The 26,711-nt window shown below is 43.8% G+C and overlaps 2 protein-coding genes across 2 annotated transcripts in view; both read right to left on the bottom strand.

The window, feature by feature from the left end:
• The window catches only part of PANK4 (pantothenate kinase 4 (inactive)), a 32,309-nt gene extending 26,802 nt beyond the window's left edge, over positions 1–5,507 (bottom strand). Inside the window, exon 1 of the mRNA XM_055001355.1 lies at positions 5,193–5,507. Coding sequence (XP_054857330.1) covers positions 5,193–5,343 — 151 coding nt within the window. The 5' untranslated portion in view covers positions 5,344–5,507. The remainder of the gene's footprint in view (positions 1–5,192) is intronic.
• A 5,658-nt stretch (positions 5,508–11,165) lies between these two features.
• Positions 11,166–26,508, bottom strand: LOC129344867 (hairy/enhancer-of-split related with YRPW motif protein-like). The gene is made up of 7 exons (XM_055001777.1): positions 26,440–26,508; positions 25,225–25,405; positions 24,416–24,683; positions 13,034–13,124; positions 12,742–12,916; positions 11,990–12,189; positions 11,166–11,213 (listed from the first exon to the last, which is right to left on the bottom strand). The coding sequence occupies exons 1-7, from the start codon at positions 26,506–26,508 to the stop codon at positions 11,166–11,168; spliced, it is 1,032 nt and encodes a 343-aa protein (XP_054857752.1).
• Between the last annotated feature and the right edge of the window lie 203 nt (positions 26,509–26,711).

Below are 26,711 nucleotides of genomic sequence, written 5' to 3' on the forward strand. Positions count from 1 at the left end.
GCCATTGTTTCTTTCCTGCTTATAAACCAGGGTTCTAAACCACAGTTTGATCTGAGTTGAGAACCCTGGTTTGCAAAATAGGAACAAACTGCTGTTGAAATGCCTGTCACAACAAACTGCTGTCAGTTATAAACCAGGAGGTCTTCAATTATGGTGGTGCAACAGAGGGGAAAGGTAGCACCCATGTCCAAAGACTTTTGAGAAGTTTCGTCAAAAACTGCAGTTTGGTCATGAATTTTGAATACAGCCATAGCATCAATCCCTATCATCTACAGGTAAAGCGAGCTGAGAAATGAGAAACTCATCGGCACGTGACCTGGAGAGCTGTTACTAGCTAGAGCAGATAAAATGGGATAGATGAACCAGTCATCTCAGACTCAGCTTCATATTCAGTGGGATACTTCCAGGGCATACCCTTTCAACAGGAAGGAGGCAGTATATGTACCATATTTATTTGCAAGGAAGATCACTTTTTTTGGCTTTGCAAAAAACATGGGGGGGATGTCCATCATCCATTTGAGTATATACTTGGGGGGGGGGGTTGGGTCCATCTTCCATTTGAGTATATACTTGGGGGGGGGGTTGTCCTCTCTTACCTCAGAGGAGCACCACCCCATCTGGCTCTCTGGGATGCTTGAAGTCAGGGGTTGGACTAGATGACCTTGGAGGTACCTTCTAACCCTATGATTCTAAGCCAGCTGGTGGGTGTTTCCCTCTACCTCAGCAGTAGCCACCAAGGCAGAAGAAAAGTGTGCCACTCCTATGGGTGGCGGGCTCATGGGGCACCTCCCTCAACCTCCACAGTAGCCATAGAAGCAGACAGAAGACTATGCCACCCCCTGTACTCCCCGCTGGCAGTCCAGTGAGCCAGCTAGGGTAGAGCAAGTTCCTCTTTCTGGTTCATGCTAGAAGGTACAGGGGTGGACAGTGGAGTGTCTTATATCCAGGATTATCCTTTTTTTGCCCCTTTCACTTTTTATGGGGAGCATGGAGGAGTTGTCTTATATTCAGGGTCATCCACTTTTTGAGTAAATACGATAAATTATCTTGCAAGTTTCAGTATTGCTCAATTGGTAACAGTTATTGCTTACATATTTAACCTAATCTCCAGAAAACTGCTGAAAGTACTAAATGGAAAGCAGCCTCCCCACCCTTCCCTTCTGCTGATAAACAGTTGCAGACTTCCTTAGAAACTGTACACAGGAAATTTAACTTTTGCAAGTTTTCATGAAGTACGCTGGTTAACTGAAAATAAACTTTGAAAAGTTGAATACTAACTTCAGCTTCCTTCCTAAAGCGTTCCTCCAAGATTTTTTAAAAAGAGAGAGAAGAAACATAATGCACTAAACTTAGAACACAAGTATCTACATCCTACATAGAGAGGCAAAGTTGTATTAATATCAACAAAGGATACATATTAAAACAGTCAACGCTGTAAGTGATCAATATTTTTTAAATGGCATATTTGAATGCTCCTTAAGTTTTCTTTTCCACTAGCATGACAGCTGTTAGCGAGAAGGAAGCAACCTGGTTGTGGTAACAAAATAATAGTGGGAATGGATAGGTTTATTTATTTGATTTTACATGTGTTTATCCCTACCTTCCTCCCAAGCATTTTATAAGAACATTTGGCTGAGAGAAGTAGCCCTGAAAGCTTTATTCCCAAGCGAGGATCTGGGTGTACTATCTATTCAGCGGGGAAGATGTTAGCTAAACAAACATAAGCAGGACTAGAAACTTGCTTCTTCAAAGGGAAGGCTGATGTCTCCCAGAACCCAAATATAACAGAAAAAAATTCCATGCATGGGAATTAGAGAAGAAAAACTGCTCATCCAAACCTAATGTCGATACCTCAAATAGATTAACAACTTATTTACAGGAATCTCTCTCCCTTACCAATAAACAAAAATACGACACTTATCACACAGCTATTTTGAAAATGAAGATTATTTTGTGAGCGTAATGAGATACCCCCAAGCATATAACAACATAGAAACATCCAATTTATTTTTAACTGGATTTGAGTAGTTTTTCTAAAACTGTTCAGAACACACACCGAGGGATGTCCTTGCATTTGAGGTTTACAGCTAATCCCTTTGCTTTAAATTCCATTCTGACCCAGTGAGAAGAGCGAGCTGCAACATTAACCCACATTTCCAATCCATATGTTAACACTGAAAAACAAAGCCGTCGCCCATCTCCTATGGAAGAACAGCCCTCCATCTCAACCCCTCAAGCCAACAACAGGCCTTCTGTTTTAAGATGTGCGATGCAGAACGGTGCTTAAAAGATATAAAGACAGGTTACAGACATCTTGAATTTAAACAAAAAACGGCCGTGGGTGGGGTGGGGGGCTCCCATTTGCTATAGCAAGGCTCACTTCAAAAGCAAAAGAAACTGAGAATATATTACTTGGAGACATACAGCCTGTCTGTCATTCCTTCAACAACTGAAAATTGGAAGTGGAGGTGGCATTTAGGGGGGCTGAGAAAGGACCACTTTTTTTTCAAATTGTCGGATACTGATCCTATGTTTTTATCCTACTTCTCAGCCAAAAAGCAACTCCCCAAAGCAACTTGATTACAATATCAATTCAAGAAAAAAAAATTAAAATTCAATATATACAAGGAGGCTAGGAAATGGGGGAGGGAGGATAGGTCCAGACACAGCGTAGCCTTCCCTCCTTTATGGAAAGGATGGTATTTAACTCAAGTATCAAATATCATGGGGGGGGGGTGCTCCCTACCAGTGCTGCCTCTCCACTTGTGACAGGTTTAATAACTTTAATTCCACTGCATCTTAGATATCTTTTTAAGCAACAGGACCGGGAAAAGACTGACACAGTTACCTATTCAAATACTGCCTTTATGCCAGGAGCTCATTAGAAAGCCTGAGGCAAGCCATTATTTTCTCATTCACACACCTCATTAGCATTATGGGGGATAATAATGCAGCGGATGTTATTTTGCACGCACACACAAACACACACACACAGACGGGCAAGAGACCTGGCACCTTATTTTGAACTGGTGGCTCTTCTAAAATGGAATAACCAGGATTAACACTGTTTGGCTGGCAATCCACAGTTCGTTGTGTGCGTTAACTCCTTTTGGATGTACTATATATTTATACTTTTATTTTTCTCTTATTGGTACACTGAAGAATGTTTACAATTGTATGCTTGTCGCGTTTGTTCATATTGTGGATTTGGGTGGTAAGTTTCAATTTACTGTCTACACTCCTCTTTTTGATATATCTTATTGTGCTAGTGTACTTTGTTTTTACATTCCTTGAGGGTGTTCCGTTTTTGTTTGCCCTGGAAGGCTACTTTAAGGATCCACTGAGATGTATTAATTAAGTATTTCAGATTCTTAAAAGTGTTCTATAAATGAAGATTATAATCAACAACAGTACTCGGTAAAGGCCCATAACCATATTCTTGTGCACGGGTAGATCTAACTCTCTGCTTCCAAGTCCGATAGGAAAGACTTTCCTTTAATTGTTCGTTCTACATCCTTTTAGCCTACTTCCCCCGCTGCAACTGCCTCTCTCACAGTGTGATGTTGCAGTCTTAACTTTCAGTCCCTTCAGCCTAGTGATCCTTTTGCTTATGGTTACCAACCTACAGGTGTTGGCTGGGAATCTCCCAAAATTACAAGCGAGCTCCAGGCTACAGGTCAGTTCCGCTGGAGAAAATGGCTTCTTTGGAGAGTAGACTCTATGGCATTATACCTGTTGAGGTCCCTCCCCAGCCCTCCCCCCCCCCCAAAATCTCCAGGATTTTCCTAACTGGAACTCGCAACCCCACTCGGTGTGCCAGTTCTGGGCTGGGAAATTCCTGGAGATTTGGGGAGTGGAGCCTAGGAATGGATTGATTTAACTTGTATTCTGTCCTCCCCACAAATAGGCTCAGGGCAGATAACAACAATATTTAAAACCTACAAAAAATCCTAAATAACAGACAGGTCAGTTCAATAAAACTGGGATGGAGGGGTTCAGTGGGAAAAGAGACCTCAGTAGAGTACAGTGCCATAGAATCCACCCTCCAAAGCTGCCATTTTCTCCAGCTGTCATGTGGAAATCAGTTGCGATTCCAGGTAGAGTTGCCCACCTCCCGGTGGTGGCTGGAGATCTCCCAGAAGTACAACTGCCGTATTGGATTTCTGCTGTTATGCCTTTGCAAACTCACATTTCCCTATTGCATTCTTTATTGAAATAACCTTGAAACTCATTAATCTCATTTTACATAATCCACTTTAAGTCTCAATAAGAAAAGTGGACTATAAATGCCATATAATAAACCAACCAGCAAACTGATCTCCAGGCTACAGAGATCAAGGGCTCCTTTGGAGGGTGGTCTCTCTAACATTATAGCCCACTGAGGTCCCTCCTCCCCTGGCTCCACACCCCACCTCCCAAACTCCAGGAATTTCCCTAATGGAGCTGGCAACCCTAATTGCAGGAGATCGCCGAGCCCAACCTGGAGGTTGGCAACCCTGCTCTTGGAGCTTTCTTTTCAGCCTATGGAGGTTATTGATTTATTGTCGAAGGCTTTCACGGCCGGAGAACGATGGTTGTTGTGGGTTTTCCGGGCTGTATTGCCGTGGTCTTGGCATTGTAGTTCCTGACGTTTCGCCAGCAGCTGTGGCTGGCATCTTCAGAGGTGTAGCACCAAAAGAGGTTATTGATTATTTGGTGGTTCTGGGAGCTATAAGCCACATAACACAGTCCTAAACAGTTACACCCGCCTCAGCTCATGGATTTCAATGGGCTGACGCGGGAGTAACTCTGCTTAGGATTTCACTGTAACAACCTGCAGCGCCTTCCTAAAGGAACTTGTTTATGCCTCTGTTTCTCTCTCCTCTTCGTCTCTCCCCACCCGCCCCCTCCTGAGCCAGGCGGCATGCTGGGCCTCGCAGTCCCCTTGCCCGTAGAACGCCATGCAGCGGACTACTCGCGGAGACTACAATCCCCGTCGCGCCCCGCTCCGTCAGCTACTCCGCGCGGCATGCCGGGACTTGCCGTTCGCTTTCCCCTCCGCGGCCACAGGCGACTATAAGTCTCCGGACTTCACTTCCCGGCGTGCTTTGCGCGAAGCCTTCCCTCCCCCCCTTTTCCCCTCACCTCCCTCACAGACCGTGGCGGCGGCTGCGCTGACTGGAAAGGATGGGACCGCCGCCGCCGCCGCTTACCGATGTCGATGGCGAAGCGCTTGGCGTTTTCCAGGTTGCGGAAGATCTCGTCCGGCGGGAGGGTGATGCTCTTGTCCAGGCTGCCGCCGCTGCTCACGACGACGCCTCCGCCGCCGCTCCGACCGCCGCCGCGCCCGCCCCGCTCCGCCATTTTGGACGCATCGACCCGCTCGCGGGGCGGCCGGCCTCATTAAGCATGCAAATATATGCGCATATGTTTTGCATGGCTAATACGGGAAGAGAGGCGAGGCCGAGATGAAGAAGGGAGGGATGCCCCGCCCAGGACCCCCGGAAGCCCCGCCCACGGAGTTTAGACTCCGCCCGTCCCCTGCTTTTTAAGGTGGGCGACACTGATTCTTTTCAACATTAGAAATGTTATTTCGTTACACTAAAAAGAGGGAACAATTACAGAAAAAGCATAGATCCTGAGCAGTTAGCCGTGTTCGTCTGTAGTTGCGAAATTGTAAACAGTAGCACCTTTAAGATTAACCAACTTTATTGTAGCATATGCTTTCGAGAACCACAGCTCTCTTCGTCAGATGCAAGAGAGCTGTGGTTCTCGAAAGCTTATGCTACAAGAAAGAAAAAGCATATTAACATAAATACAAATTTCAGTTTCTTAACTGCTCTCTAAATGATTGAAAAAAGTTTTCACCCAAAGGTTCCAATTGAAACGTATTTCTACCTCCTTGCTAAAGTTTAACCATCAAAAATGTCTTTAACTTTTTTCTAGTCATACATTTTTCTATACAGAATGAACAGAAAAATTAGAATATATTTTTTTAAAACTAAGTCATGCACACAATGCATATAACTAAACATATAGGCTATATCAGCATAGACAGGATAATAACTGGATAGTTGCAAACAGTTGCACTATTTGGAATATGCAATATACTCAGGATGACTCCCAACTCCTAGATTCTTGGATAAACCCCGAGTCAGTGAAGGACCAAAAAACCACAACCCAAACATCTGGTGGACTGTGATAATGTCTCATAGTGATAGTAACCATTAACTATTAATGTTAGTGCCTATGAAAGAATTATTGATCATTAATATTAGGTACTGGAACACAATAAGGTTCCCTGTAATAGTTATTAGAAGCAGAACAAGACATTTTATTTAAGGCAGGCCCTGTAAGAGAACTATCATACACGCACGCACGCACGCCACCAAGCAGTACAGGCAGGGCTTTTTTTCTGGGAAAAGAGGTGGTGGAACTCAGTGGGTTGCCCTGGGAGAAAATGGTCACATGGCTGGTGGCCCCGCCCCCTGACCTCCAGACAGAGGGGAGTTTAGATTGCCCTCTGCGCCGCTGAGGGCAATCTAAGCTCCCCTCTGTCTGGAGATCAGGGGGCGTGGCCACCAGCCATGTGACCATTTTCAAGAGGTTCCGGAACTCCATTCCACCAAGTTCCTGATGAAAAAAAGCCCTGAGTACAGGAGAGGCCAGCTGGTATGCCACAGCGCTATGCAGAGCACCAATGGGCACAAGCTCTTGTCAAGCGAGATCTAATCAATGTGGGTATGACTAATAATAAACAAACAGTGTTTACTTTCTGTAGCAAGCCAGCCGCTCCCAGGCTTTGCTAAGATCAAGATCCATTGTGCTAAATTCGTGAATTAATTCCAGTTTGCTGGATTCACCTTGGCAGGCTCATTCCGTAACTTTTTTGTGGGTGGCTGGGGAGCTTGAAGGTCTGCTACAGAAAGTCCTGAAGACTGAGGGGCTGAGGTTTCCTTACCAAGTCCCTGAAAATGATCATTTTTAATATCTGTTTTGTGTCCATTTATGGTAGAGATGGAACCCTCTGGCTGCAGGGCATTGCTGCTTCCTAGGGGGAGCAAAATAAAATTGGAACCCAGACTAACCCAAAATACAATTTTAGGGCTGTGTAGTAAAATTGGATACACCTTGATGTAGGTTTCTTTTTGAAATATTTGTTTTGCAAAACGTACCATTTTTTTAATGTGAATTGTTTTTAAAAATAGTGTACATTGTATTGAAGTATAGTATATAGGTACGGTAGAACAGCTGACAGTCAAACGCTCAGCTATAGCTCTTTTGCTGGATAATTGGGCTTGGAGGTCACTGTTTGATATTTGTGTGATATACTGGAACTTTTACCTTCACCGATTGGATGTCGATAAGCAGGGCTTTTTTTCAGCAGGAACGCGGTGGAACGGAGTTCCAGAACCTCTTGAAAATGGTCACATGGCTGGTGGCCCCGCCCCCTGATCTCCAGACAGAGGGGAGTTTAGATTGCCCTCCGCGCCACATGGCGATCAGGGGGCGGGGCCACCAGCCATGTGACCATTTTCTCAGAGGGCAACCCACTGAGTTCCACCACCTCTTTCCCCTCCCAAAAAAGCCCTGTCGATAAGTATTGATTTCAATGCTCATGAATTGATGAACCTACAGTTGATGAACTTTACCAGTTAGAACAGCTTAGTTATCAGATTGTATATCATAATGCATAGTTTCCTCTGTGATTCCTAATCAATTAAAAATTATACGGTCTCAGTGAAGCTTGTGATTACGCATACCATTTTCTCCTGAAATATTCATTTCCCCTTCATACTTAAGGAGGGGGTAGCAGTGGTCTTGGTATGAATTAATGATTTTTTAAAAGGATGCTTCAAATAAAGCAAGGTAAGGAAGCAAATTTATTTAGAATGTGTATAGCAAGCTTGAACAATCCCAAATATTTAATAAATTGTAACCTTATTTTTTAAAAAACTCATTCATCGTTGTCTTTTCTGTTAATTGGACATTTTTATATCTTCAAAAAATCAAAACAGCACAATTAAGTATATTAAAAAGAATCTCTTAAAGGTGTTAGCGCCCACAAGGTGGTGCAGTACAACTAAACTGTGCATTCCCGTTCCTGGATAGGAGAGAAGCATGAAGCCAGCCATGCTAGAAGAGGAGGAGATATTTTCTGACTCCTCAACTGACCAGCCCGGGTTAACAAATCCAGATTATCTGGAAGACCCCTTCTTCCTTTGTAGGGATGAGCAAATATTTTCATTTGTAAATTATTTTTGCAGTTTTTACTCTACTTTCTATTGTTGGTTTCGCAGATTGTATGCATGTTCTAGTTTTACGTGCAATTTATGTGTGTAATGTATGTCATTTATAACTGTAAATATACATACAATGCAGAATGCTGATTTATTCTTGCCCCATAAAATGGGGAGGGGGGGGGAAGCACAGACATAAAGAATCGCAAGTAAACTTTGCAGAAAGGAAAAGTAAAATTGAAAGGGGAGTTTTCAGGTTGAAACTGCTAGAATGAGAAGAGATTCAAAATTATCCCTGCTCTCATGTCACAGGGAGATGGGAGTCTATTAGTTAAAGCATTTTTTACTCATTTTTTAATGCCAACATTGATACTGTGCAGATTCAGAACGGATAAGATAAGACTTTCTCACGAAATGCATTTAAAGTATTACATTTACGACACATATTTACAAGAACCCTGTGGCTGAAGCCGAGTTCTGTTCTGTGCGACACTAAAGCTTGCTGCTGGCCTAGAATATCTGAATTCCCCTGGATCAAAGTTTCTAATTTGAAACTTGTTTCTGAACTTACTAAACCAGCCATTCTCAACCTAGCCCCGCATCTGCAATTCGAGACTAACAGTGGCCATCATTATAGAGTTGTTATAAAGATTCCTTCATGTTGATGTGTTTAAAGCATTTTGAACGTTTGAAAGAGGTGTAAAAGTGCCAACCATTTGTAGCTGGAGGATATCAAAAGGGGAATGCAAGACTGGAACCTTCCATTATGGAAAGTGAATTTCTTACTAATATATCTAATTTCCTGTATGGGCAGAGAGGAACGGCATTTGGCACAGCCCCTTAGTCCATCTCCCCTACTGAATTTAAACCCAGGCACACTTAACTGGAATAAAGGATGCCTCTTGTCTCCCTTTATTGTCTCAAATTTCAGATTGTAAGTTCCTCGGGGCAGGGCCCTGTCATCTTGTAAGATGTATCGCGTGCATAGATGGTACTGTGCAAATCAGTTTGTCATTGGCTGTTGGGGAGAGCAATCCGAAGCAGGTCTGCTTGGAAGCGAGTCCCATTTTTATTCAAGATCTATTTGTTAAAGGGTTTTATTCAGAGGGACTTACTCCCAGAAAGCACTCTTAGAATTGGAGCTGTGGGCAGGTTGCTAAGCAGGATTCAGAAATCTCGGCTTCCCAGCTTGCCTGGGCCACTGTTGGAGCCAGGATATTTGGACTCCTTTGTGAGACTCACTGCACACTCCAATTTGTCCAGGGATGTCCAGGGGGTGGGATGAGAAGAGGGTTCAGGATTTTAAGGGGTCAGCTCCCCATCTAAGCTTATTCATCTGTTTTGCTTGCCTCTTTAAGAGACACTGAAAGATGTTTCCTGCCAGATATGTACTGCAATCCTATGCACATCTTTGCCTAAGTCCCACAGAACACAATGGTGCATCTTTCTAACATGTATAGGACTGCAGCTAGGGTTGCCAGCTCTGGATTGGGAAATTCCTGGAGATTTGGCGGGTGGAACCTGAAGAGGGGAGGAGAATGGCCTCAGGAGGATATAATGCCATAGAGTCGACCCTCCAAAGCAGCCATTTTCTCCAGGCTAACCGATCTCTGATGTCTAGAGATTAGTTGTGATTCCGGGAGATTTCCAGCCACCACCTGGAGGCTGGCAACCCGAGACTGCACTGTCCCATTCTTTTGCCAATAATACCAATTAAATGGTATTACTGCATGATTTCATGGAGTGTGATTCTGTCGCTGCTTATTACAGTGTTGTTTTCTTGTTTTTTGATGTTATTGTTTTCAGTGTTTCCTGCAAATACTTTGAAAGCTTTTGTTACCGAGGAGGTTAAGGAAATCAAAAAATAGATTTTTCAGATGAATCATTTACTAACATCCTGCAGAGCCATTTCATGCCAAACGAGACTAACTCATTAGAGACACTGAGAGTTACCCAAGCTGGTTTTTATTTCTTCTTGTTAGCATTGTGCAAAAGTTTCAGAAACGCCATCCCGGTTTCCAGCGGGTTACAAATTCCGCGCAACACAGGCACCGATACAACAACATCCTCTAAGGATGACGGTAATCAGCAAAGATAATTCTCCATAAAAATTATGGTACAAAACCACGTAAATATAATTTATACGACTTGCCTTTCATAAAAGACCGTTAAACTTTTCACGTAAATAAAAAATCAGCACAGTAGCCTGTTACTAGTCATCCTATGAGGATACAAAACCTTGTTTCTGCCTTTATAAAAAGCATTCATTAAACATCTCGGATGCAAACACGCTGCCTCAGAGCCAAACTACAAGTGACGTCTTACACAGGTTGGACACTAGTCGGCTTCCCTCAAGTTTTGATGGGAAATGTAGGCATCCTGGTTTTACAGCTTGGCTCTCCATTACAGCCGCAAGACCAGGATGCCTACATTTCCCATCAAAACTTGAGGGAAGCCGACTAGTGTCCAACCTGTGTAAGATGTCACTTTTAGTTTGGCTCTCAGAGACCCAACCGTGATCGAAGAACATCCTCCACAGACTGTCGTCACAGAGTAACTTTCCCCCCCTTAACAATATTTTCTACAAATATTATATAGAGTTGGAGGCTGGATTTTGCAAAAAGGTCTGCCAAATTTGCTAAACAGCAGATTTCCCATGCTTATATTGGTTTTATACCCCTTGCCTGCCTTCTACTACTTCACCCCCAAAGAATCCTGGGAATTCATCTTGATGCAGAAGCTGAGGACACTTTGTTAGTTCCCTAGCCTTTCTCTTAGGACTACATTTCCCAGGATTCCATATTAAGAGGGGATGGCTATTAAATTAGTCTGTAGAAGGCATTTCTCTTAAATCAGTGTACAGAACTGGGACAGATTAGTCGCTACAAGACTGAGCTACATATCAGAAAAGCTCCCAGTATGAATCTTGCTTCTGCCATGAACTGACTACATGGCTGTAGTCAAAAGGCTCTGGTTTAGCCTCAGTCCTGGCATCTGCAATATGGGCATAAGAATACAGATCTGCTTTACAGGGCTGTAAGGACTTGAGATTTTTGGCAGGATCCAAAGGGGTACCTTCTGCTTGTGGAAGAAAGCGTTCCATGAATGGAAAAACACCTTTGGATCCAACCCAATATATACAAAATTCTTTAATATTCCGATGTGCTATGTAAATACTAAGTCCTGAGTATTTTTTCTGTAATATTTCACCCCAGCCACAACTTAGAGGAGAGGGAAATCAACTCCGCTCATCTGCTGTACTAGCAAAACAGATGTCCAACGGACAGGAACCCTTTTGGAAACCTCAGCCTAAACTTCTTAGAAGTTACTTGTTTGCAAAATGCACCTCCCAATACACAGACACAATAACACAATATGCCTTTTCCACTCTCTAAGAAATACATATAGTGGGGAAAAACCTCAACAAGGTTAAAACCGTTCAATATTCTTTTAGAATGGCTTTCTAGAATTTTCCTTATACAAGGATAACTTTTTACTCATTCTTTTAGAATGTCTTTCCCTCTTCATAGGCGAGAGAACTCAAATCTTTCTGAACAAAGAAGTTACCTGACCACAATGTGTCAGAATATTTTAAGGAGGACATATTCTTCCCTACTCATTAGAGGAGCAACAGCCAGTTGTACAGCAAATTTCTAACTCCTCCGGGATCTCTTAATCCAAGCCCTTCCCTCCCCTCCAAAAGTCCTCCTCTTCTACCAAGGCCTCCACAATTTGCAGGTTGGCTTCGGTGCTACTTTTTTAGGGGTCACCTGTTGAACGGGAAAAGAGGCGGAAGGAGGGGGCACCTCTTTGGCAGCTGCTGCCCAGGGCTTCTGGAAGTGGTTTAAGAGTTTGATCTGGGTTTCAGTGTTTGCCGAATGAACAGCCAGGAATTGAAGCGTTTCCTTCAAGCAGGAGGAATAACCTTTGCTATAATCCTGGGTCATGGTTTCAGGAGACAATGCCATTTCTGTGAAAAATACGAAAAATAAAAACAAGGTTTAGATATCTGGATAGTTCTGTGCAGGATTGAGATCTTCAGCTAGTAGCCAGTATGAGCAAAAGGGTATATTGACAGTATTTTTCATCTCTGCTATTTTGCCCATCATTTCAATTTTGCTTCCTGCTTGAGCAAACCGAATCTGTAACAAGGAAACAGAACATTGTAACCATGTTCTGTTTCCTTGTAAACCCGCCCCCCATAAAAAGTATGCATTTTAGAATGTTCTTTATGAGTTAACAGATTATACATTTAATAGAAATGATGTACATTGTACATACAAATACTGTATACTTTTCGTGTCGAAACTATAATGTATATACAATACAATACAAACAAATTACAAATTAAAATGTGACTGATGGTCATTCCTTTCTCCCTTAGGAAACAGATTTGGTGATTGAGCCTCTAAAAGAATTCTCAGTGCCTTCACCCAACTACAGTTCCCAAGATTCTTTGCTGGGGGAAGCCACATCAGTTACACTGGTATAAAAGATACGAGTAGTGCTCCATGGTGGAAACGGTACTCACTTTGGCTGTATTTCAGGTAGCTGACGGTCATCTCTAGAACATCTGCTTTCTCAAGCTTGGAGTTGGGCTGATGTTTCTGGAATTCCTTCTCCAACAGCAGTTTCAGTTGCTCGATGCTGCTGTTGATGCGGTCACGGCGCAGTTTTTCCACCATAGGTTTCCGTAGCTATAAGGTGACACAGAGAAAGAAAGAGACAAAAGATTAGCAACCAGTCCTTGTTATCCATGTAATCTCTTGTGCCTGAATCTGAACATTTGGAACCATGTCATAAGAGATGCTTACTCTATTTTTCTCTTTGGAGGCTAGGATTTCCAGCGAGAGAGTGTCGGTGGTGGGTGCCATGATATCACCAGGCGCGCAAACGACTGTTTGGCTTCAGTGGTGTTGTGTAGAAAGGGCAAAGCCCCCAGCCTCTATTTATACCCGAGAGATGCATACAAATGTATGGGGCCGGAGAGTCTCTCGTTTTCCCACACTCTCTGGCCAATCCAGGCATTGCTGGGGAACAATAGGGGAGGCATCTATTACAGCATAGTAAATTGACTGTGAATCGCCTTGGGATAATACCCTGCTCCCCAAGGAGCAGGTGGAGTGGGGAGCGTGGGTCACAATAAAGACCAGCTTCAAGAAGGATGGGACAGAAACGTGGGAAACCTCAGTCTCCCATTATCATCTGGCTCAGAGGCATAGCGTTGGGAGCGTCAACAACTCAATATGCTGTCTTTTTCTCAGGCTCTGGAATAAACACCATCTCGTAGACCAACTCTCAGGATGGGTGGGGGGGCATCTTTCGTCCCCTCCCCTTCCAACTTGCCTACCTCCAAAGGGTTCCCCTAAAAGGGTGTGAAGAAAACAGAATTAGAAGGACTAAGACCTTTTCATCGACATTAAAGTGTGCTTAAATGAATACAGTGTGGGTCAATTTTCAAGGGATAGCAATCAAAATTTAAAAGGAAAAACATATGTTCTTTGGGGGGTGTTTGTCGATTGTACGTAGAGGGGGGGAACCCATCTGAAGTTTAAGTCTCCTGTTCACACACATTGTTTTGACGGATCAAAATATAAAAATGCTGCTATCGGTTTTTTCCCCCTCATTAAACATTTAAATGCTTGCTTTTGGGGGAAGATGTATGTTGATTTTTTTAAAAAACTTCCATACAGTACAGTCCTAAGCAGAATTACGTTCTTCAGCTCCATTGCAGTCAATAGGCTTAGAAGGATATGTATTCCTATCCAGCGCCCAGCACCCATTCAAAGGAAGTATTAAAAATAGTAATGGTAATGATAGCTGTGCAGATAGAGATAAGAGGACTGGGAAGGAGGGGACAGCCTTTCTCAAAACCTAAAGGTGGGTTTTAAGATGTATCCTAATTTTAAATCTTTTTTCAGTTTTTCACACCATGCATATGTTGCGAAAATGTATGTAACCTCAGTTCCCGCTCAGTAAAATAGAGATCTACCCAAGACCTTTGTTCGTTTGTTCGTTCATTCATTCAGCTTATATACCATCTCTCCACCATGTCTGGTGCTCAAGGCGGTTTACAACATACATAAAAAATGCAAACATTAAAATCCATAATACAATATTAAAATGAAATACAGACATTAAAAACCAATAACATAGTAAAATACAAACAGTAGGCTACAAACGTTAGCACATATATCTAAAAAAATTCTAAAAGTTGAGGGGACAACTGAGATATTGACTGGAAAGTCTTTTGTATAGGGAAAACAGTTTTTTAAATATCTAATATTAATCTTTATCAAGGTCTTTTGACCAATTTTCATAAACTGTGAGCCGATAGGGCGGTTACATACACATGTGTATGTGACTGCATAGCATCACGCAGGACCTGATTTCCCTGATGCTACCTGATAGCAAACATAACATTTAGGGAACGGAAAGTAAGAACATAATGAAGAATATAACAGAATTATTGCCTGGCTAGCTCTATATAGTACAGCAATGCCAAGGTTCAGGCATGTAAGTAGTTCAGTCCTAAGCAGTTCAGTCCTAAACAGAGTTATACCCATCTAAGCCCGTTGATTTCGAAGGACATGAAAAAGTGTAATTCTTTTTAGAATTACACTGTTAAGTTTTGAGGTCATTTGAGGCTTCTGTGTCACTCCGAAGCTTGTATACTTTGACCTCCCAAGTGCTGTTGATCCAGAAAGTTTTGATTATTGTATTTATTATCATCCCTCTCTGGGTTTTGTACTTATTCCCCTCTCTTATCTTCACAACATCCCAGTGATGTAGGTTATGCAAAAACGGAGGCCCAGGGCAGTGTTGGGAGACTTTTGAATATGGTTTTCCTAGGTTTAGCCCCACCACCACGCTGGCTCTTTAAACTCCCAGTTCAAAGGCCTGCTTATTGCTATCCCCGATTTCAGTGTGTCTGTTTGGTGCAAGGAGTTCTGTGCCGTCAAGAAGCTTGCGCGCTTCTAACTGCATACACTGTTCAAGATCCAGGAGTCTGAGGAAGGGTTCTGTGTGAAGCAAAAGCTTGTGTGCTCTAACCTCAGCTGAAGTGTGTTATAAATGACTGGTTTGCATCTGGCATTTAAGAAAGCAGTTCTTCTTTTTTCATTGTAAGCTACAGGTTAAGTTGGACAAGATGGGATGGGGGCGGGGAGAGAAAGACCCTGTTGTGGGACATTTCCTCCTCTAGGAAAGGCAACGTTGATCCGATGTACAGTCCAGAAGAAGTATGAAATGAGTGGGTTTCGGTAAGGACTGAGCGCCACCCACAAAAACGCGCCCCCCCCGGGACTCTCAAGGACAGCCCCCCCCTTGCCAAAGCCTTCTCCTTTCTTTCCGCAAAGTGCTGTCCAGATGGTGCAAGAGGCATCACTGCTCTGAGGCACACGTCTTTTGTCGATAGTTTAACACCATGAATGGGGCCGACGTGTGGGAAAGGGAGATTTGTGAGCTCACACCAACTGAGCTGAATGGTGAACCAGGCATCGTGCCCCAAACAGCAACCCGGGAACGGGGAGAGGGGGAGAAGTGTTACAGATTTCCAAGTTCTCTCCCACCTTCCCTCCCCTTTCGTACAGCTAACCATTCTTTAACATCTGGTGGAAGTTAATTCCTTAAAAACACACCCACAAACACACTCACAGAGAGGTGCAGACTTTCAAGAGACTTCCAAGTCTCTGAGTAGAAAGGCCTACCTTTGAACCCCAGGGTCAGAAGAGTTGCCTGTGAATGCTGTCTGCCAGAGGAAATTTGCTCTGTGTATGCTCAGAGGCACTAGGCTATTTATGGCAAATGCTCCAAGCTTCAAAACAAAATGAGTTCCGCAGAAGTAGATGATGTGCACCCTCTGGTTGATACAACCTTAAAATTAGGCTGCAATGTTTGATTTGATTTATTCACTCGATCTATTAACCCAAGTGCTCCTTGACTCATTAGCAGACTTGAATTTTTGTTGGTAGAACATCCTTTTTTATGTATTTGATTGAGGAATAAGAAAAAACATTAATAGAAGCCTTTACTTTATCTTAATACTAGTCTCCTGAAAAGGCAATTATGTGCAAAGCTGTTTAGCATATATTTGTCCCACCCTTCCAGGTGCTAATGGAGGCGTATGCAGCTCTCCTTTTTATCGTCACAGCAACCCTGTGAGGTAGGTCAGGCTGAAGGTGATTTTCCAAAGGTCACTCAGGGAACTTTATGGATGAGAGGAAGTTTGGATTCAGGTTGTACACTGCCAAGGGTGAGAAAGTGGTCTTAAATCTCTTAGATGTAACCCTAACCTGGATAGCCCATGTAAGCCTGATCTTATCAGATCTCAGAAGCTAAGCAGGGTTGGCCTTGGCTAGTAATTGGATGGGAGACCTCCAAAGAAGAATGCAGTTGCAGAGCCAGGCAATGGGAAACCACCTCTGTTAGTTTCTTGCCTTGAAAACCCCACCCAGGGTCGCCATAAGTCACAAGTGACCTACACACTCCCCATGTATAAAGTTTATATTTGAATATTTGTCTACCTTATTGAGGTCACTGTATATTCTCCTACAATGACAGGTCCCCCCCCCCTCACCCTTCTCTTATTTTTTTTTCTCTTTTTTAAAATGAAGGATAAATTAAAATGTCCTAGGAATCAATCGTAAATCCCTCCCCAATTAACCTGGGGGATACAGTTGCCAACATCCAGATGGGGCCTGGCAGTCTCCCATAATTATAGCTGATCTCCAGACTGCAGAGATCAATTCCCCTGAAGAAAATGGCTGCTCTGGAGAGTGGAGCTGATGTCATTATACCCCTCTGAGGTCCCCCTCCCTTCCCAAACCGCTCCCTCCCCAGGCTTCATCCCTCTCATCTTGAGGAATTTCACAACCTGGAGCTGGCAACCCAAATGGGCAAGATGTAACAAAAAACAGCCCAAGGCTACTGAATGAGTCCGAGCTGCAGTGATTCTATATAAAATACCAGATTTACCTGGGGATATTCTATCAAGTCGTCTTGATAGTTATGGTTATTGTAATGGGAGAAGAGCAAAATGAGAGTGGGGCCCTTTCCACACTGCTTACCTTCCCTCAGAACGACCCGGAACATTGCGCAAAAAACTCGCGTGAGAAAACACGATCTTCTGCGTTTTTTGCACGAGGTTCCGGGTCGTTCCGAGGGAAGGTAAGCAGTGTGGAAACGGCCTGGGACTTCAGGAAAGTGGACAACCTGTGGCAGGAAATTGTAAGTAAACCAGTATCACTACTTTAGTGGAGTGATGTTGAAAGATGGGGCTGCACGTTAATTTATTTTAGCTAATTATACCCTGCTTTTTTCCCAGCTGGGAACCAAAGTGGCTTACATTACAATCCATTCTTTATCCTTACAAAACATTCCTTTGAGGTAGTTCAGGTTGAAAGAAAGTGAGAGCCACTGACAGTGAAATCCTAAGTAGACTTACTCCACTCTAAGCTCATTGAAATCAATGGACTTGGACTGGAGTAACTCTGCTTAACATTTCCCTGAAAGACACCCATTGAGCTATGGCAAAGGGGTTTCAGAAGTTGGTCTCCAAGATCCCACTTAACTGTCATAACACTTACAAGAAATATATAAAGTAGGCTAGTAATATTGTGGGAGACTGAAAATACAACGTGCCTAAGGCCTGGTAGGTTTGTGACTGAGGTGAGATTTGAAACATCTTCTTAATTGTTCCAGCCCTATTATGCCCTTCAAGTTAAATATATATATATTCCTCTATCCCTCCCTAATTGCTCTCTCTTGTCTCACTTTTCCAATACTTAAAAAGCACTCATAGGGCAGAAGCCTACATGTAAACAATATGACTATAATTTCAAATTATGGATTTCCTCATCCCCCCCCGCCCCCGCTGCCACCTTTCCCTCCATTTCTTGACTTTGAAGAGGGCTTCCATTGAAGCGAGAAGTCCCCTTTGGTGTCAGAGAGCGTAACGTTCCCAGCATTTTGAAAAGGCCCAGGATAATGCGGATCGATCAATGTGGTCCCTGAGAAAGTGGTGAACCACTCCAGATGGTCTATCGGGACAGGAATTGCCGGTGAGCACAATGGGGAGTTGTGCAGCGTCACTAATGGGAGCTGTCGCAGGGCACGCTTCCTTTGTCATGGCCCTGAGTGTTGTCAATGGGCAAGAAAGTGTGGGAAACACCGAGAAACCCAGCCCCACACTCTGAGGTTAATAGCGGCTTTGTCTGGAGAGTCTCCCTGGGCCGTGGGGTCAGCATAATAAACATCACCCCCACCTCGGACTCCCTCAAGAAACGCTTGCTGGCTAAGGAACATCCATTGGGGTTTAAAGTCAAGACTTTATTTATTTATTTTTTTAAAAAAGACCATAGGCCAAGGATTTAATAAAACTGGAGTTCTGATATAAAAGATATTAAACCTGCAAACTTTTCATTGTAAGCATATACTGTTTCTGCATTGACTTATTGAACAATTAACTCTCTTGGATATCTGCCATGGTACTCCTGGATTCTAAGGTATATGTGGGCCCTGTTCCAAGTATGGTTGCCAGCTCCAGGTTGGGAAATTCCTGGAGATTTTGGGGGTGGAGCCTGGGAAGGATGGGGTTTGGGGAGGAGAGGAAGCTGAGTTGGATATAATGTCATAGAGCCCACCGCCCAGGGCAAGTATTTTCTGCTGGAGAACAGATCTCTGCCATCACTTGTAATTCTTGGAGATCTCGAGCCACCACCCGAAGGTTGGCATCCCTAGTTCTACGTGCTCTGTGTGTGTGTCTGTGGGGGGGGGGCAAATGTTCTGTTTCCATATGTTTTGTTTACAGCACTTTAATGTCATTTTAACACCATTTTAATGCCAATTATGCTTCCTTTTTTACCTCTAGTTATACACATCGAGTACAAATGCAGATGTTAATTTTAATGGCATCAATTCTCTAAAGGGAAAGGACGGCTGCGTTTGTGGTGTTGTGGTTAGGAAGGATTTCTGATTAGGTGTTAGGAGACCTGTATTCAAATCTATCTGCCATTCGAATCCCTACTTTGCCACAAAGCTTCCCAAATGTCTTTAACTCTGTCTCTTTGCCCAACCTACTTTTCAGGATTACTGTGACAGTAAAATAGGGAGAAGCCTCAATGAATGGATGGTCCAGGCAGCCCAATCTCGTCTGATCTTAGCTAAGCAGGGTCAGCCCTCATCAGTAATAGTATTCTTATGGGAGAAGACCAAGGAAGGCCACAGTGGCTATGCAGAGGCAGGCAATGGCAAACCACCTCTGAACGTCTCTCGTCTTGAAAACCCTGTGGGTTGCCCTAAATCAGCTGCGACGGCATGCAAACATGCATATAAGCAGGAGAAAAATGTAGATGTGGCAGAATGCGGTGGTGGGATCTGGTGGTGCCAGAAGTTGGCAATGCTCATCACATAAAATAAAACTAGCAGGGAGGGTTATTTTTTTTAAATGAAGGAGTGTATTAAAAGCCATTCTTCATCTTCTGCAGTCTGAAGTAGTACATTCTGTCATCTCAGGACTCTCCCATATCCCATTCTACTGAATGTGTTAGACTAGGTCAGTATTGACAGATGATGACGTGGAAGGATAGATAAGTGATGGCATGGCTGGAAGTGATGGCATGGCTGGACTTTGGACAAGTTTCTCTCTCCCAACCTAGCATACCTCATAGGGTTGTTATGAGCAGAGCTTTTTTTCTGGGAAAAAAGGTGGGGGAACTCAGTGGGCTGCCCTCGGAGAAAATGGTCACATGGCTGGTGGCTCTGCCCCCTGATCTCCAGACAGAGGAGCGTTTAGATTGCTCTGGCACAAAGGTCAATCTAAATTCCCCTCTGTCTGGAGATCAGGGGGCGGGGCCACCGGCCATGTGACCATTTTCAAGAGGTTCCAGAACTCCTTTCCCCCGCGTTCCCCCTGAAAAAAAGCCCTGGTTATGAGGATAAAATGGCAGAGAAGAGAATGATGTCGTAAGCCGTTTTGGGTCCTTTTTGGGGAGAAAAGTGGAGTGTAAAATATCCAAATAAAATTTGCAAGATCCAGAAAGCAGCAGGGAGAAGTTTTTCAGTCTCCCAGGATGTTGACCTAAAAATTCATCGTTCTTCAAAAAAAGGCCCTCAAAAGGGAGAACCCACCGTGGAAGAACTGAATGAGGAGTCATCAAGAAAATATTTGATTACAGTTCCTGGAACGAACACCAAAGATTCCCCAGCCATGACTGATGTTCATCCGTTTAAACATTTGTTAGTTTTAAAAGTGCTACAAGGTTCCTGGTTGGGTTGCAAAGGAGAGACAGTGGAGTCATTACGCGATCAGGCTGTGACTGTTCTTATGAAAACTGAAAGGGTCTTTATTTTCATCAAAATGCTGGAAGGTACGGCAGAGGTGCTGATTTAACGTGAGGGTATTGGTACCCCTCCCCTGACCTGGATAGCCCAGGAGGGTCTGATATCATCGGATATCAGAAGATAAGCAGGGTCATCCTGGATTAGTAATTGGATGGGAGACCTCTAACAAAGACCAGGGTTGCAGAGACCAATGCTAAGCCACCTCTGTTAGTCTTCTGCCATGAAAACTTCATCAGGGGTCGCCATACGTCAACTCTGACTTGAGGGCAGGATTTCAGGGCTTCACTAAATGAAATGCTCTCACTAGATGATGTTTGTGATCAGATCTGGCAGCTGATTTTTCCTGTGCAAAATATTGGTGGTAAAAGGCCCCAGTTTGGCTGAAGACCTCAGCACAGGGCAGAAGGGAATTTAATCTTTTCTTTCACCAGCTTGATTTCCCCCCTTTTTTATTGTACTGATGTATGCATTAATATTGCCTCCACATACAATCTATACTTCATGTACATATACACATAGAATAAATTTAGCTATCCATACATCCGATACAAGCTTGTTTCCCCCCTTTTCTTCCCCCACCCCCAAGGAACGACCATAAGAATCATCTGCTTTATATCTTTAACCATGAGCACACTCTTTGGAGTTTCGTTAATATAATTTGCTTGGTCTCTCCTCCTCTTACCCATCTTATATATCTCGACCATTTCTTCCTTATCGTTAACGTCTTATTTTCCCATGTCTTAATCCTGTTTTAATATCGATAAAATGTCTGATTGGATCCATTCACATAGATACCAATTCTTTCACCAGTTTGAGATGCTGGTTGTCTTAACTGGGGAAAACATGCAAGCAATATGCAAATGCCTGCATGTTTCCCCCAGTAAAAGGGGGGGAAGCAGCTACAGGGGGGGCAGGGATGGCGGGATTGCTTTAGACCAGGATAATGATGCAGGGAGGAAGTTTTGTAACCCCCCCCCCCCTTTCCTCCCTTTCCCAAGCTGAATTGCAGTCCCACAATTTGCTATTTATAAAGAAAAGGCGCCTGTAAACTCCAACCAGCAAAATCCTCCAAGCCACAAAATCAATCTAATTAGACCCTAAATTGCATCACAGCCTTGAAAAGTAATTTAGGCAATTAAAGAACTGCCTATTGTCACCCCAATGAGCTTCACACCTGAGCTGAATATATGAACCTAAAATCCAAGCCAGCAGCCAACACTGCCGTGAGGCAGTACAAATGGAGGCCCTCCTATTTGCACTGGCTCACTGTAGAAAATGGTAGCTGATGGAGAGGAATTTTGGTGTAGTGGTTAAGAGTGCGGGACTCTAATCTGAAGAGCCGGGTATGATTCCCCACTCCTCCACTTGAAGCCAGCTGCGTGACCTTGAGCTAATCACGGCTCTCTGGAGCTCTCTCAGCTCCACCCACCTCACAGGGTATTTTGTTGTGGGGATAATAATGACATACTTTGTAAACCGCTCTGAGTAGGTGTTAAGTCATCCTGAAGGGCGGTATATAAATCGAATGTTGTTGGTGTTGTTATTATTATTATTATGGCAAGAGATGGCTTAAACTCGGATGTGGAAAGTGGTCTTCAGATCGTTTGGGGTGGGGAGAGGCCCATGACTTTTCTGTTGGATCATTAACACCGTCCTGACAGTTTGAGAAGTAGTCTTGTGCTCACAGATCTGGTCTGTAATATGCAGTGATCTGAGATTATAAAAGTGATTCCCCCTTCTCTTTGGGATAACTAATATGTCGATTTGTAGACGAGTCTTTTTTAAGAGCATAGGAGCCATGCTCCTGGTCCAAATCAGACCAAGGGTCCACTCAGCCTTAATAAATAATAGCTGAGCTTATATACACTGCTCTTCTAGACTGATTAGTGCCCCACCCAGAGCGGTGAACAAGTTAGTGTTATTATTATCCCCACAATACAACCGGGGAGCTGGGGCTGAGAGAAGTGGCTTCCCCAAGGCCACCTACTGAGCTCATGGCAGTGGTGGGATTTGAACCAGCAGAGTGCTGATTCGCAGCCGAATCACTTAACCACTGTGCTACAGCAGCTCACTCTGACTTATATTGTTGACTCTAGCTGTGACTCCGCAGAGTTTTAGGCAAGTGGTCTTTTGCAGCCCTGCTACCCAAAATATCCAGCAACACCAGAGATCAAACCTGGGACTTTATGAACTATGCCTGCTCCCAGGTGATGGGATCTGAGTTGGATGTCTGTGGTACTAGAATATGTTGGACGGACCCAATGTCCTCAGCTGCTGGACTGCACTTGAATTATAGAAAGCTTTGGAATGTACCAAGCATCCCTCGTAATCCTTCTGACAAACCTATGCGGTAGCCAGTATTTATCTCTGGATTGCAGAGGAGAAGACTATGGGAAGAAATGGCTTGCTGAGGGCCACCTGTTGAGTTCATGGATGAAATGATATCTTGACCACCGACTTCTCTAGCTCCCACACCAGATCAGACCTCATCTCTGGCTTGCACCTGTTTTAAAAGTGGGGTCCTTCTAAATTAGAGGTTATTAGGTATTACTCTACCCTGACTTGGATAGCCCAAGTGAGCCTGATCTCGTCAGATCTCAGAAGCTAAACAAGGATGACCTTGGTTAGTAATTGGATGGGAGACTTCCAAGGAAGGCCAGGGTTGCAGAGGCAGGCAATGCCTGCCCCTGAAGAAAATGGCTGCTCTGGAGAGTGAATCTGATGTCATTATACCCCTCTGAGGTCCTCCCACTTCCCAAACCGCTCCCTCCCCAGGCTTCATCCCTCTCATCTCCAGGAATTTCACAACCTGGAGCTGGCAACCCAAATGGGCAAGAAGAAACACCAAACAGCCCAAAGCTACTGAATGAGTCTGAGCTGCAGTGATTCTGTACGCAACATCAGATTTACCTGGAGATAAAACATTTGATCAAGTTATTATTATTTATTATTTATCATTTATCATTATTATCATTATTATTATTATTATTAACTGGAGATGCTGGGATTGAACCTGGAAGCTTCTGGATGCCGAGCAGATGCTCTACCACTGAGCCATTCATGGACAAAAATCAATGAAAATCATTTTATTGACATTTCCATCCAAGAAATCCAAATGATATTCAACATCACATGTGATCATCCTCTATCTACATACCCTCAAGTTCTTCCTCCTTATTGAAGATACACAAGCATGTGTTTCCTTTACAAAAGGCATCGACGTCTCTCTCAAATGAGAGAAGCACACACATACGCAACAAACCCTAATCGAAATGTCCCATACGGCATGTTCGTTATCATAATAACTTTCATAAATTCATCTACAAAAGCAGTACAGGATAGTAGCTAATATTTAGGAAACTAGAGAGTTTTTTTAAAAAAGACTAAAGAACTTTTAATACAAACTACATGATCAAAATAGCCCTTCTCTCTGAAGGATAACATGAACAGAGAGCCAAATCTCGTCAACCTTTTGGTTCCCCAACAGATGCTGTTGAGGACCTTTGATGGTGTCCCTCTCGGATACCACAGAGACATTTTTTTTAAGCAAAACTTTTGATTCCAATCATTCTGCGATTTGTTTTGTGTTCTGCGCAGGAACAAAGACACTGGCTCTCTGTCACAGGCACCCATAAGGGTGGACTTACTCAATTCTGCAAGATGCAGGCACGATCCTTCATTGTGAAGGGAAATTACATTAGCGGGCTTTCTCTTTGTAGAAAAGCAACCCTCCCCTCCTCCATCCCCTCCTGGAAATCAAAATGTTTCCTACTTATGAAAGAGGAATCCTAAAACCAAAGATTCCTCTAGTATTTTCTTGACAGCTACTAGCGAAGTCCAACAATTGTCTCTACCATGGTCTCCAGATGGCAGCTGTGGCTGGTGGGTTCTTGTGGGAAGCATGTTTCTTGGTTAGACGGTGAGGAGGCACCGACTGGCAACACGTGGCCAAAGCAGGTGGGCGTGTGTTGTCTGTGATCACATGGACTTTGCAGAAGTGCTTAATCAACCGGGTCTGTGTTTCCCGCTTGGGTTCACAATAGGAGAGGAAATTAAATGTTTCCCTCAAGCATCGCAAGTATCCGGTGTTAAAATCGAGTTCTGGATTCTTCTGGCTGAAAACTAGAGAGAAGAAAAAAACAATAACCCCCCCCAGAGTCAGAGCAATACTCATACACAAGCAAAAATGCAGAAATGTGAGCATCTTTCATTTTATTAGATACCAATCCTACCCTCCTTCTATAGGGAACCGTGTAACATTCCCACTCTTTATCGTCACAACCACCCTGTCAGGTTGAACAAGAGAGTGATGGACCCAAGAATAACCAATGAACTTCATGGGCCAAATAGTGACTTCAATCCAGACCTCTATATCCAACACTCTACTCCCATTTCACCACACTAATGAGCCCATTTTACAGATCAAATGGGACAAACTGAGGTCTGCCAATCCTGGCACCCTGGTCTGGGGATGAATAGAATTGTCTCATCCTTTATTTTTGTATGCACATAACATACCAGAAAATCAACCTGACCAGAACCAAAATCCTAAATCAGCAGCAGCCTCTTTCTGTCTGCATGCAACTGACTTTAGTAGCCTGCTTGCTACTGAGCGTGCAAGAAAAGTTCCGTATATCTGAAGGTGCCTTCTCTTCGTTCTCACCTTGGCCCTGAGTTTGCCGCTGCTGTTTCAAGTAACTGACGGCCACTTCCAAGATGTCAGCTTTCTCCAGCTTGGAGTTGGGCTGGTGTCTCTGGAATTCCTTCTCCAGCAAGACCTTCAGCTGCTCGATGCTGCTATTAATCCGGTCACGGCGCATCTTTTCCACCACTGGCTTCCTCAGCTGCCAAGGAGGAAGAAGAAGAATTCAGGGTCAATAAGCAGAAGTGACACAGCTATGTCTGGAAATAATGTGCAGTGCAAATTTTGTGGTGGCTCAAATCCCATTTCTCCACTCTCTCATCATTTGTCCCAATGTTTCACAAGAGCAGAATTTGCAGTTGACTACATGATTCAGTCTCTGAGAACACAAATGTCTCATCCTTGACCTGTATCTGACTAATCTCATGTGTCCCATGTCCACAGAATTCCCATTCATCCACCTAGCTAACTAACCTCTTTTTCTTACACACACCCCCACCAGCTTGTTCAATTCAAGCCAACAACAACAACAACAACAACATTCAATTTATATACTGCCTTTCAGGACAACTTAACGTCCACTCAGAGCGGTTTACAAAGTATGTTATTATTATCCCTACAACAATCACCCTGTGAGGTGGGTGGGGCTGAGAGAGCTCCTAGAAGCTGCGACTGACCCAAGGTCACCCAGCTGGCTTCAAGTGGAGGAGTGGGGAATCAAACCTGGTTCTCCAGATTAGAGTCCCGCGCTCTTAACCACTACACCAAACTGGGCCAAGCCCAGCTCCCTTTCTGACAGCAACCTTCATTCTCCATACCTGTCAGTTTAAGACATGGTTCACACTTGCCTGTTGAACTCTTGATTTATCTACGTATGTCTTGATTTTTCTTGAAACCCAACATGGTAGAGTGGTTATACTAGGATCAAGGAGACCCAGGTTCAAATCCTCACTCCAGGGAGGGACCTCGGGCCAGTCACACACTCTCAGCCTCACCTACCTCACAGGGCTGTTGTGAGGATAAGATGGAGGAGAGGATAATGATGTATGCCACTTTGGGTCCCATAGGAATGAATGAATGAATGAATGAATAAATGATGAATACATCCCTGGCAGCGGATCATGTGCACCCGCTTCACTGGAAAGCATCGCATTCCATAACAGCGTCAGGGCCCGTTCACACCTGCAAGTCCTCAAGCGAGGCCTGTATCTGCAGTTCTCTGAAGCTCTGCCTTACCTTGTTCTTCTCTTTCGCCAGCAATCTCTCCTCTTCCACGTGCCCCACACAGCTGTTGCCGGGAGCCATCCTTAACCCAATCGGCTAGGCACTTGCACCGCTCTCGCTGTCAGCTGCTCTGAGCTTAACCCGAGTGCCACCCTCATGCTCCACAGCTCTCCAAATGCCTCTATTTATATCTGCAAGCGGCTTAGCGGTTACGTGAGTTTCCAGCTTCTCGGTGTTTCCCACAGTCGAGCAGCCAATCCGGGCACGCGGTCAGATAATAGAGA

Source organism: Eublepharis macularius, chromosome 17 (assembly GCF_028583425.1).
Source record: "Eublepharis macularius isolate TG4126 chromosome 17, MPM_Emac_v1.0, whole genome shotgun sequence".
NCBI classification, from domain to species: Eukaryota; Metazoa; Chordata; class Lepidosauria; order Squamata; family Eublepharidae; genus Eublepharis; species Eublepharis macularius.